General features: G+C 33.5%; 1 protein-coding gene and 1 non-coding gene across 4 annotated transcripts in view; one reads left to right on the top strand and one right to left on the bottom strand.

The window, feature by feature from the left end:
* The window catches only part of TRPM7 (transient receptor potential cation channel subfamily M member 7), a 105822-nt gene that overhangs the window by 31627 nt on the left and 60380 nt on the right, over positions 1-13815 (bottom strand). For 2 of the 3 annotated variants that reach the window (XM_063090966.1, XM_063090967.1), the window contains 6 exons: positions 13545-13773; positions 12172-12327; positions 11950-12093; positions 9950-10078; positions 7336-7614; positions 1696-1870 (listed from right to left, as the gene is read on the bottom strand). In XM_063090966.1, the coding sequence (XP_062947036.1) occupies positions 1696-1870; positions 7336-7614; positions 9950-10078; positions 11950-12093; positions 12172-12327; positions 13545-13773 (1112 nt within the window). The remainder of the gene's footprint in view (positions 1-1695; positions 1871-7335; positions 7615-9949; positions 10079-11949; positions 12094-12171; positions 12328-13544; positions 13774-13815) is intronic. The other variant, XM_063090968.1, reaches the window with a different exon arrangement.
* Positions 7838-7911, top strand: TRNAI-GAU (transfer RNA isoleucine (anticodon GAU)). The gene has a single exon. It is a non-coding gene; the product is annotated as a tRNA-Ile (tRNA).

The following is a 13815-nucleotide window of genomic DNA, read 5'->3' as shown; positions in this document are numbered from 1 at the left end:
TTGTGTCCCAAATGAGGATAAAGGAGTAGCTAAAGTGCTTCTCAAATATATAGTGATTAGATTTGAATTTCTTGCTTTTTATTACCCTCACATGGAATGTTTCTGAAGCCAGAACATAGCTGAATTCCAACAAGGAAGGGAAGAGCTTTAATACCCACCCCAGAGTTACAAAGAATAAAGAAAAACTAATTTAGGTAGGGCAAGGATTAGAATTAAATAATCATGAATTAGTGACAAGTTCTATATAAATATTTGTAGTATACTTAGCACTTGGTGTTAGTAATAGTTTTAAAATATATACGTCATTGAAATTCTCATAATGGCTATATTACTTTAAATGGTTTTATAGGCAAATTGATGGTAAGGTCCTGCCACTCAAATGATTTTATGAATCTATTTCCATTCTATTCTGATTAGTTTGGAGAAGCAAATACCCAAGAAAGAGAATGCAGGAAACTAAAAAACTATACCCAATGCTTTATTAACAACTCTACAACTAGAGCCACATCATTAGAAAAGTAGCAGGAAATGATATTGATCAGGAAGCTATTAAACACAAAATCTGACCAGGTTGGTAAAACCTCACTATTTTAACCACTGTCTGAGAACAACTAATGACCACAATCTTCTCCCTAGACAGCCAGCCACCTAATCACCCATAAACAGCTGGGGAGGAAGCAACACAGGTATGAGGAGAGGGTGGAGTGAAGGAAAAAGTAGATAGAGTGAAAGAGTGAATGAGAGAAAACAAATAAAGATTCCATAACTCAGATGTAAAGGCCAGTAAAGAATATCCCTAAAAGCTGACAGCATCACCTATGTTCACGAATTATCTAGCCACATTCTCTAGGATAATATAGGAGTCAGAATGTGAATAGTAACAAAATTGTGTAACAGACTTAATGTTCTCTTTAAGAACGGGGTTGCACACTTGACTAAAAAAAAAAAAAATGGAGTTGAACAGATGGGTGATTATCTCATTTATTAGCTCATCCAGAGAATGTACTTACAAATTTTGATAGAAACCTTGAAAATCTGTCAACCTTTGTAAAACTCAACACACTGTAAACTCTTCAAGATTCATGCAAGATCATTATTTTTGTCATTAACATTGTGCTTGACTTCTCAATATCCAATCCACCCTCACTGGTTTAAGCTAATTATACTAATCCATCCCCCTTGCCTGTAACAGTATTAGAAGTGGGCAGGCTGAAGCCAACGTGAGCTAATGAAAAGAGAGGTTCAAAAGGGGATTCTGTGAAAGGGACTTTTTCCTCTAATGAGAACCACAGATAAACAATGTCTATTTCCTCCTGTTGTTAGTGACAGTTTTATAATCATAAAGAGAATCAGACACCATGACTACAGAGAAGTGAGATGAAAAAAAGAAAGGGTCCTTAGCTATGAATTAACCAAACCTAAAGACCAGTCTACCTCTGATCTTTCTGTTACGTGAGCTAATAAATGTCCTCATTGCACAAGCCAGCTTAGGCCAGATTTCTATTACTCGTAGCTGAAAAAAATTCTAAAATACTTTTTTTTTCAATCAATTTTTATATTTCTTCTGGGGTTAACTAATGCATTGTTGGGGGCTTACGTTGGTAACAGTTTGACTTCTGAAAATACGCAATATTACTATAATGTAAACATAAAACAAAATAACCAAAAAGTAAATTTGTAAACATAAATCCTTACCATCAATTTCATATGCATAGACTTCACCAAAAATCATCCAGTATGGCTGAAAAACTATATCTTTAGCAAGAGTCCAAGATGGTGCTTCGTGAGGATAAAGTATTGCCTTTCTGGGAACACCAAAACTAAGTAATACAAGAGCCATAATCACTACAATGTAGAACATATTGGCCACCTGTTAAAAAATAAACACTATTAAAATACAAGAGAACTTAAACACTATGACAAAATTTCACATTAAAAAAATGTTTTTAATGTTCTAATATATAGTTTTTGAGTTTCTTTTTATTCCTAATAATAGCATTCAGGGAAATTCTGTCACTACGTAAACCTTAACATCAAGGAGATTGTGTAAAAAAATGATCTGGGAAGGTAGGTAAGTCACGAGCATCTTTATCTATATAATGAACTGGTATCATTGGTTCAAACTGGAGTTTGCCTATCTTGGGGGTTCACGAAGATTTTCAAAAATAAACACATGGGCAGATTTAGAAATCAATTTTCATAACTGCCCTTTCCTAAAGCTTCTCTGTTCTTATAATGGAGGTTCAGACTCTCTTTTCCACCTCGTCTTTCCACCTCCACTTTACAAAAAAAAAGGCATACTTCCCACCTTCCTGAACTTTACCATGGTGCTTTTTCCTGGGATGTGAAAACCTCCCAGGAGCCAAACAAAACAGCAAACTGAATTATCAGTATAGTATGGGTGTTGAAAAAGTGATACCAATGCTTGAGTAACATATTTTTACAAGTCAGGTAGTTTGCAATTCTTTAATTTTAACAAAATTAAAAGAGCCTAATTGGGCTATAACATAATAAATATTTGAAAAATAATTTTTGTTAATCATGTTAAATCACAATGTGAATTCTGACATCATTACACAGAAATTCAAAGAATTAGGTAAAATGCTGTAATAAAATGTTAATTCCTATCTACTGACATAGGTATACAAGTCTTAGCTTTACATCTAAAAAAGTGAATGCTTTCTCACTCTAGCAATATGTAATATTCATCCATGAATAATAATCTAACTGGAAAAAGCCACATGCAGCTCAAGAGACTACACTGACAATAAATTTGTACTTTAATCTACTATGAACTAATAATAATTGTAATGATAAATCAATCTAAAAGAAATTATTATGACATTTTCATATTTTTTAAAGTGAATATGTAGTGACAGGAGAAATGGATGGCAGGAATGTAAACGACAGAGAGTAGACAATCAGTCTAGTTTGGATGGGGTAATTTTATCTGGGCATGAGATTAGAAAGAAAAGTTGTGTAGAAAGTTTAAAGTCTTAAAATATCAATTCAAATGAAGAACTTAGACTTGATCCTTCACCTTTAAAATTTTATTAGATGAGCCAGTAAATTTCCTTTTTTAATTTAGAGTTGGGTCCTTGCGGCTTGCAAGGTCCTAATACTTTCCAAGATTGTTTTCTTATTTGTAGAATGGTCAACTAATGCCCTCATTGTGCATTTGAGATTACTGAATGTGTTTTTGAAAAACTAAATCTAGGGATAAAAGATTTTAAAAGGCAAAAAATTCATCAAAAGCCCAAGTCAAATATTCAAAACAAAACCCAAACCTCTACCGAAGTAACCGAAATTTATTCAAGATCTATGGCTGATGACTCAGACATCTCTGGATTTCATACCTGCTCACATAAAGCCTATTTGACAACCTTCCTTACACTTGACCTAAATTTAATTAGTAATATTTGAATATTCTGTTTGCTCATATCTAAAATGAGGATTCCTATCTTGAATGTATAATGTAGATGAATGAGTGGGAGAAGTTTACCATTTACCATGTAATTTTCATTAGACTGATCTCTATATAAAGATATAAAATGTGAGAAAGGTTTCTTCCTTTTTATCTTTTTTATCTTGAGGCTCTTTAAAGCTGTTTCCTCTGGTTAGAAATTCCCTACTCAGGAAAAATTCTTTTCACTAAACTCTTTTGAAATGCTATATGCTTTGTGAAAGAAAGCCTTCATAACAGAACTGGCTACCAGCTCTTCCATCTTCACAAAACAGTTTATCATATTTTTCAATAGCTATTTATTTGTTCACATCCTCTTGAATATTTGATTGTGAATTCCATGAGGATGTGGCCCATGTCTTATTCATCTTTGAAGCCCCAGGTTAGCATGACTCTTAGCATATAACAGATACACAAAAAGAAAAGAATGTTAGAATTAGGATGCTAACCACTACAAAAGTTTTGAAGGGTGTGTAAAAGGAAGATGGCACTAGGGGAAAACAACTATGATGAGATAAATGACTGGTTGATGAGGGTGGTTCTAAAGAAAATCACAGATAAAGAAAATCAAATATATATTCAAGCTCCCCATAACAGGGATGGGACAGTGGACGGGAATGTTGTGAGTAGGTCAGAGGCTAGATTCAGATGAAAATCCAGATAGCTCTACTTTCCCTTGGCTCCCTCTATTTTTCCCATCTCCATCCTTTATTATGGTTGTTCATGTCTGTACTTCTTGCCATCTCCCATTTATATTACCATTAAATTGACTTGATACCACTAAGTCACTCAATAATCTGTCAAGCAATGACAGCTGAAGTACCTTCTTGCTAAAGAAGTTAAACTAAACCCAATTCTTCAAAAAAACCTTAACCCCCCTATTTTTCCTGGAAATACTATAAGAATGCCAAAATGGATGAATAATGAATACTTCTTTGATTTGACAAATAGGAAATCAGTAATTCTCAACTGAGGGAAAGGAGACAAATTCTCCTGGAGGGATAATAAGTAATGTGGAAAAGCAAATTAAACAATAATATTTTATATCTAGAAAACGTAAAAATCTTGCTTTCATGTCACAAAGACGATCTTGTGAGCTAATGGGGTTACTCATAACATAGAGGTAATTTAAAAGACCGTGATTTTCCACGATTAAGGGAGTTTCAGAAACTCTAGGAGTAGATTTTTAAATTAATTAAAATGGGACAGATATTTAAAAAGAATTGAGAAACAGCACATATTTTATAAGGCCATTTTGGTAAAACCATTATATATATTTACTCCTATGAAGTCTGACACAAATAAACATGTATTCATACATATGCGTTAAAGAATGAAAGGATATATATCAAACTGTTAATAGTTAATGTCTCTGGATGGTGATTTGTATTTGCTAAAATTTTCTATGATCAATAGTACTTTTAGAATAAGAAAGGAAAAGTTACTTTCACAAAAGTAATATCTCTATATGAATTTTGCCTTTTTCACCACTGAAAACCAAAATCAATTCATGGCAGGAGTAGGCCCAATATGTTTTAGATTTTTCAGTTCAGTGTATTAAAAACCCACACATTAAATTTGACATATAGATTAAAAAATAAAAAAACCTGACTGTTGAATTAGCCTACGAGAAAGAACAAAATATTGGGCATATTATATTAAGAAAACATTAGGCATTCTGGATGTAACTTTGAAAAACAGCCTGATCAGTGAAGACAGGAGGAAAGAGTTACTTAAAGACATAAAACATAGATAGTATTTATTTAGCTAGCATTATCTTGCAAAGAACATTAATAATGGAACAAGATGGGTGTAGGAGGTAGGGCTGAGCATGGGAAGCTCTTGTGGGACTTTTTCAGACTGTCCCCACTGGCTGAAAATCATAATGAACAATCTGACTAGTTGCTTTCAACAGCTATACAATGAAAAGTCACTCCAAATTATAAATGTCAATACTTCTTCCTCTTAAGGAAAAGAAAAAACAAATTTGGAGGAAAAACTTCAAGGATTTCCCTATATTTTTATTCTCTAAAAAGTTCAGACTGCCCATTTTGCAATGTCCCATATAACTCAGCTACACCATGTTTATCCAGTTTGACTGCCAACTTAGCACTCTTTATAAAAGAAACTCCAGTCAGGTTGTGCCATTTTACTCACATTTATATCATGCTTTCAAAGAACATCCCACTGCTTTTTAAAAAAGCCTCCACTGAGTGATCTCTTTCCATGAATCCCTACACCCCCTACTCATTAATTTAATCAATATACTATACTGTTAGATAAAATCTCATATGATTTCCTAAAATATTTTATGTTTTGAGGACAGGTTCCTCGAGCTAGACTATAAGATTATAAAACATAACTACAGGATTGGTAAAGTCAAAAAAGAAATGTGGTTTCAAGTTCAGACGCAACACCCTATGGCTTACTGCAGTGTCTTGCAGAGCAGTGAAGAATTACCATTAAAAACTACTTGGTCAATAATTATAATTTTTCTAAGGATATAAAAATAAGAGGAAAAAATCTTGAGAACGATTATAATTTTTTAAGGATATAAAAATAAGAGAAAAAATCTCAAGAATAAAACTATCAAAAGAGAGTGAATGTTCAGCATTTTTATCTTGTTTTTGCTACTTGTAATGATTTTATCCATACAACCAACAAATATTAACTAAGGAGAACCTAGTAGGTGACAAGCTCTGTGATAAGTACTGGAGATATGAAGGCGACCAAAACTAGACAAGGTTCCTCTCCAAGGAGTTTATAGTCTACAGGAGAAGATAAATAATATAATTAGAATGTAGTTTAAAATATAGTTAGACACAGAGATAAATATACTGAAGGGAAGGACATGGGTACCAGAAGGGTATATATCAAACAAAACTATCTAGCTAAAAGGGAACAAAAAAAGCTTCCCTGAAAAAAAATCATGTTGGAGCTAAGATCTGAAGGATAAACTTTGTTTAATTAGTCAAAAAAGCTAAGGGTATGAGTGTAGATGAGGGTGATCATTCCAAGCAAAAGGAAGAACATAAGCTATGGTACTCTAGTAGGGATATGTTAAAGAAAATTTAAAAGGCCTGTGTAACTACAGCATAAGTAAAAGGTCAAGAATGATATGAGATGAAGTTTAAAAGGAAAGCAAGCAAGATATTATCATCAGAAGAAACAAGGTAAAGCGTACAAAGAATCTCTCTGTATTAATTCTTATAACTGCATGTGAAACCATAATTATCTCAAAATTAAAAGTTAAAAAAAAAAGAAGGAAAGGAAAGCAACAGTCAAACTTGGCAGGGCTTGTGGGTTTCATTAATCTTCACTAATTCATTTAATCTTTCACTAATCTTCCGGAGCAACGCAAAACCACTAAAAATTTTTTTAGGATAGGAAGTGACATATTCAGATTTGCATTTTGAAATAATTGTTATAACTATAATGTAGATTGAAGATAGGCCAGAGTGACTGTGAGAAAACAGGTTATTAGACTACTTCAGGTAACAGATAATGGTGAATTAGTTTAGGATTGTAGCAATGAAGAAGAAAAGAAATATATAGATTGGAGCTAACAAGTTTATATTGTTCATTCAGATGCCAAATAGCCCTCCCTAGCAAGCAGCATTTAAAAATTAAAACATTTTAAGACAACACAAACAGAATATGGTTTTCCTCACCATATCCCATCAAATACTTATCTTCAAAAGTTAATAAAATATCTTTGAGGAATGGTAGATTTGGAGTATGAGGGAAATAAACAGGAAGTAACAGACATTAACTGGTTCAAGTATTATAACTTTGTTAATAACACGTTTTTATGGCTTTTAAGAAAAAATATCAATAAACCCACAAATTTTAACAGACACCCCTCAACTTACCATTTTTCCAATCATCATTACATAAGGTCCTGCCTGTTGATTTACAGCTAGAAAATCTAGCAAACGCACATACCAAAATATTATGTTAAGACAGTAAATTAATCTTCCAGCCACAAAAACATGATTATCATATGCATTCTCAAAGTTCCATTTTGTTCCAAATCTTAGTCCAAATCCAATGAAGAAAGTAATTATGGCAATTGTATCACTGATATTGAAGTAATCACTGAACCACACTTTAATCTTCTGGTTTATTTTCCCAGCTTCAGACATAAAGATCTAAAGGTTCAACAAGAACAAAAAAGGTTTAATCAATTTCTTATTAAAACACAGCATTCAATTATAACATCACAGCAGAATTTTAGATATGTTTTAATGTTTCAAAATGCTTTCATACATTATGTGTATGAAATGCTAAGATAAGCATTTGATGATGTATTTGATCACCAAAATAGTAAGATAGCAGAGACAGACAGTCCTTATAAATAAAGGACCAGGAGCTGGCTGGTTAGCTCAGTTGGTTAGAGTGTGGTGCTGATAACACCAAGGTCCAGGGTTCAATCCCTGTATTGGCCAGCTGCCACTAACCCAAAAAAAAAAAAAAAAAAAAAAAAAAAAAATATATATATATATATATATATTTATTTACACACACACACAGACATATATATGTATATATAAAATGACCTGCCCAACCAAGCTGAAAATCTTAGATTACAACATGGTTCTCTGGACCTGGAATATGAAATATTTTTTAAAAGTTGTTTAATTTCAAATTGAAGCAACACTTGGATATCCTGGTAGTATCTTCCTGGTAGTATACTATCTTCTTAAGTAGCTGTACTTATCTAACTTATTTAAAACATATATATCTTCTCTTAAATGTAAGAATTTAAAAAACATCTTTTGGGAGGAGGAATTGTAATACATTCACAGCTTCATAATCATAGTGTATCATAAATACTGAAAAGTCTCCCTTTCGCTCTTCTCCCTTAGCCAATTAATTACCCTTCCCACTAGAGGCAACCACTATTATTACTATCTCCTGAATCCTTGAAGAAGTTTTATACATATATATACTTCAAAAAATGCCTCACAACTTGCTGGGGCTGGCCTGTGGCTCACTCGGGAGAGTGTGGTGCTGATAACACCAAGGCCACAGGTTCGGATCCCATATAGGGATGGCCGGTTTGCTCACTGGGTGAGCGTGGTGCTGACAACTTGCTTTTGTCATTTAACAACTTAATTTTCATAAACATATGGACCATAGCACTCAGAGAAATTTAAGGAGCAAAGCAAGCTATTGAATATAATAATTTAATATGGTATCTAAGTGGGAGAGAAGTATAATCCCTTCTAATTATTTTTGCAATTTCATATATTCTCTAAATGTAAAGCAGAGACATGAAATAATCAAAAGTATTTATGCAAGTGTGTTATAAAACCACATCTACATAGCTACTAGTTTGAATAGAAAGTGTAAAACTTCATTTAAGGAGAAAACTTTTTTTTTCCAAAATCAAAATGTTACAATTTAAACTAAAAACTGAAGGATACAGGGATATAAATCTAAATAACAATTCAGTGGGCAACATAGTACATTTTAGTGAGCAGTGCAATACAAGAGCAGAATAAAAAATCTATTTATAATTTACCTACCTGATTGGCCATATGTGTACTTAATACTTTTTGAAGAGTAATAGAGAGCATAAATATGAATGGAGAGGAAACAAAACAAAAAAAAATCTAGGCTATGTTTCTGTGAGACACATCATTGTATTTGTAATGGTGACAAGGTAAACAGCATACTCACTGATCTCATCTACTGCCATCCATTACTTTTAGAACAGCAAAAATAAACATGTTCTAGACTTCTATAATGTCATCACCCACTGAAGTTATGAATAATATATACACATACCCACGTACACACCTGCAGTGGATTGAATGGCCTAAAGTCATTGATGCTTAATTCCCATTTTAACTGTTGAGAGTGGGGAATCCTATTACGGTAATTGAAAGTGGGCCCTGGAAGAGGTGATTAGACTGTGAGGACCATGGCATACCAAATTGTTTAATGGTGGTCATGGACATGGTTCTGAGGGTTTTAAATGGAGAGCACATGAGGAGCTATCTCTCTCTCTCTGCTCCACTACTCTCCTATGTGAGACCCCTGAGTCGCTGTCACCATCAACAAGGCCTTCACCAGATGTGCTCCCTGAACTCCAGACTTCCCAGCCTCCAAAACTATAAGCAATAAATTTTCTTTAGGAATTACCCAGTTCTGGGTATTTTGTTATAAGCAACAGAAATGGACTAATACAGAAAATTGGTACCAGAGAAGTGGGGTGTTGCTTATAACAAATACTTGAAACTGTGGAAGCAGCTTTGGGACTGGGTATTGAGGAGAGGCTGGAAGAATCTGAAGGAGCAGGCTAGAAAAAGCCTAGTTGCTGGTAGGAGTTTAGAAGACAAGAAAACTGGGGCAGGTTTGGAACATTTTAGAGACTGGTTAAATGGTGCTGACCAGAATGCTTATGAAACCCAAAACAAAACAAAACAAAAAATCCTCCATACATACCATAAGTTACTGGTAGTAAAATTAAAGACGTACCTCACGGACTTTCTCAATGGCATAGGTAAAAATATAAGCAATAACAATCCATTCTTGAACTGAAGGTAATCGTTCCATTTGCACAAGAACCACAAATGTATAAAGCATCAGAAATCCTAAATATGCCAACTAATAAAAAAGAAGTAACAGTTACATAAATAAAATTGGTTACAAAATAAAACATTTTATTATGGACATTTCAAGCATATACTAAATGAATCTCTGAATTATCCCCTAGCCTCAATCATTAAAAGTTTTATAAGTAGCTCTTCTTCGGTGTAGACACTGCATTATCTGTATATATATATATTTTTTGTCTTTTTCGTGACTGGCACTCAGCCAGTGAGTGCACTGGCCATTCCCATATAGGATCCGAACCCGCAGCGGGAGCGTCGCTGTGCTCCCAGCGCCGCACTCTCCCGAGTGCGCCACGGGCTCGGCCCGACATTGCATTATCAAAGTATAAATCGTCCCCAGAATATAAATGTGTTGTTCTAAAACTTTGTCGATCTTTTAGAACTTTCCATAGAAATAATTTTATAATATCAGGTTTATGTTCTCAGCATAGTCCACACAATTCTGTTCAACATATATTAAACCTAGAGTATCATAGTGTATTAAAATTACTATAGAATGTTACTACCATGATCATCAAGGAACATATACTTTCTGCCTCCTCCCCCAACCAAATAGTATTCCTAGTTAAAGACACTGGTATTTTCCTAGCTCCCAATCACTAAAGTTGAATCTCAAGAAATGGAAACGGACGTGAATAGGAGTTGCCCTAGATAGGGGAATAGCCCTCCTTTGATACTCTTAACAAAAAAGGTTATAGGGAGGTGATAAGGTCTACGCATAACATCTGAAGGTTCATTTCGTTTCAGAAGGAAAACTCACACTCATTGATACTTAAAAAATTATTGCTATTTTCATTAGTGAGGACAGAATTTGGGGATTAGATCAGATAATTGAGATTTGTAATTTCAACACACGAACAGGAAGGAACAAGAAATTTTCACACTGAGAAGTAAGGAAATACAACAAATTAGTCTCAGGTTAATGGGCATGCATAGGGGTGAGAAAGCAATGGCTGCAGAAACAAAATCTCAAATGTCCATCTGAGCACAAAACTATTTGTATACTTTGGCCAACTGAAAAAATTCCTAATATTGATAAAAATGAAAAAAACGACAACAAAATAAAAAACACCTTAAGAGTTTTTCTAGGAAGGGAAGTAAAACCTCATCATCCTCTCAGCCCCTGTTTAAAAGTAGGGGCTAATCTCATGTGTCTTCAGGTGAGTCCATCCCTAGGGAGAGTGATGTTAGCAAAATAGCCAACTGTTAAGTTCCTAGCGCTGCCCCCCGTGCAACAAAACCCACCAAAACAATGAATAAATAACTACATCTCAAAGAAAATAACAGGTGAGTCCACAACTCTATGGACATATGCTCTTTAAAATGCTGGTAAAATCCATTTTTCTATAAAACAAGAGAAAGAAAAGCCTATTATGTGGCAGGTAGTCAAGCATACACTCTAATAAGAGAAATAAGCCACTGATAAATAAAACCATATGAATGATCTGGATTGCTCTTTATTATCATCAATTAACACTGCAAACAGGTTTATGTCTAAACTTTTTTGTATTATCTGTAAAATCCTAAAGCACAAAGAAATTATAATTACATATCAGAGTTTCTTTCAGTTAATCTTTCATCATTATTTCTAATAGATGATTAGTATTTGTTACTCACTCACAAATGCCAATGGTTACGACACATTAACAAATTTTAAGTTCCAATTAGAACCAAAATTTGTTAGCGTTATCATTCTAGATGTTGGCAAATTTGGATGAAACTAAGCCAAACTTCTTGCTATTTTAAATGGGAAATGCCTTTTCAGTGATCCAAGTTACAACAAGATTAGTATGTACTCTAGATCAAAGGTCCCTTAAGGCCTATCTTTTAAAAACATTATGCTCATAGAATTTAAAAACATACCGTGTTAAACCAGAATTTTACAATTGGTGCATGATAAAAGGCATAAAACTTTCGTGTAATTGGAAGCTTTTTTGATTTTATCTGTATCTCCATTTCATTCTTTACTTCACTACTGTCCAAAATCCTTACTTCTTTAAATAATTCCTAAAATTAAAAAAAGAAGTCTAAGGTACACTTATTTACAACAAACTTATATTTACTTTAAAATTTTTTCCTCCTTACCATGGGGATCTCTTCCGTTATGTTTTGAAAGTTGTTTTCACTATCTTCCATTGTCATCTGATGAGCATCTTGAGATTGTGGGATATGGGACATTTCAGCCTTAGTTTTGTATTCTAGCATTAATATGGCAGGTGGAACTAGAATGCTTAATATGACCTACAATTTTTAGAAACATATAAGTTTGCATTTTAAAATCAATAACCTCTGAGAATATAATAAAAACAATAAAAAGTTATTAAATATCTTATGATTATTAGCCATTTTGCCCCTGGCCTTGTAGGGAAATGACAAAAAAATTCATTTTTTACTTACACATTGTACTTAAAGAGGCCCACGTTGAATTGTTTTAAGGAATAACAAAACGTGAGTATTTAATAATGTCAGTATAGTCTAGATTCAATAATTATTAAAGACTTGTTCAGAAAATGTATTTTTGTTTAAACAAAATTCAAGCCTTATGAAGGTTCTATGTGCTTAATTTTATCCTAAATCTCTTTGCAAGTGTTCCATGTCATAACACGATTACTCAGCTTGTGCCTCTATAAACAAAAAGGTTTGTTTCTAAAAATTTATGTACTATTTGCAAATCCTAGAGCAGAAAGAAATTATAATTGTGTAACAGGGGTTCTGTTGGTTATTCTTTCAGACCATTATTTTTAGTAGATGATTAGTATTTGTTATCCACTAACAAAAGCCTATGGTTAAACTACTTGCCTGATTTTGGCCTTCTATATTTCTGTACCTTATTTTAAAAGATATAAGAGAATAAAAAGGGAAGTTTAAAGCAATCTCTGTCACTATGACAAAACTGACAGAACCAGCCACTTAACTGAAATTCTTAACCTTAAAAACCGGGCATATGAATAAACTTAGCCATAAGTATAAACTGGGTACGTGGATATATATACTTATCCAACATATTTCAAGTAACTTAAAAGTAACAGATTATTAGGTGAGTAGATAGGTCCTGAATTTTAGAATTTGGGAATTATCCTTTCATAAAGCAGTAACTCTTTTTTCATGGCTGCTCAAGCTGTAAACTCCAATATTCCCAATTTGTTGCCCTCATGCTTCTGGACTCAGAAAGTAGCAACAATCATTATACACACCTGAGGAAAGAATAGGAAGGGAAAGAATAAGAAGGGAAAGAATAAGAAGAATAAGAAGAATAGGAAGGGAAAGAGTAAAGAATAGGAAGGGAAAAGTGCCCATTATGCCACTGGGATGAAATGCCAACCAACCCTTCTTCACCTCCCTTAGTAACCCCCACAGTCACCCTCACAAATCAAAGCATTTTACTATACATTAGGACAATTCTCCTGTTTTTAAAAATCTAATCACATACTTTATATCAAATTATTTCCAAGCTATACCTTGTACCATGAATTTTTCCTCATATTCAGCCTTCCCATCCACATATCAGATAACAGCATTTGTGTACAGGTATGGGCTACAAAAGGTCTAAGTCTTGAAGAAACTGCTAACTTTAGGCAGGTTGAATTACTCCAGTTTTTCAGTTCATAAGTGAGCAATTTCATAGCCATGGTTTCATCTTGCCTGAAGGATTGTTCTAGTAATTCAACTGCCAGTTGACCGAAATCACTATAAAAAGATAAAATCCAAAATATACTCAGATTAACAAAT

Source organism: Cynocephalus volans, chromosome 3 (assembly GCF_027409185.1).
Source record: "Cynocephalus volans isolate mCynVol1 chromosome 3, mCynVol1.pri, whole genome shotgun sequence".
NCBI classification, from domain to species: domain Eukaryota; kingdom Metazoa; phylum Chordata; class Mammalia; order Dermoptera; family Cynocephalidae; genus Cynocephalus; species Cynocephalus volans.
Note: the sequence above shows the minus strand (reverse complement) of the source record. Positions and strands in the feature narration are given on the sequence as shown.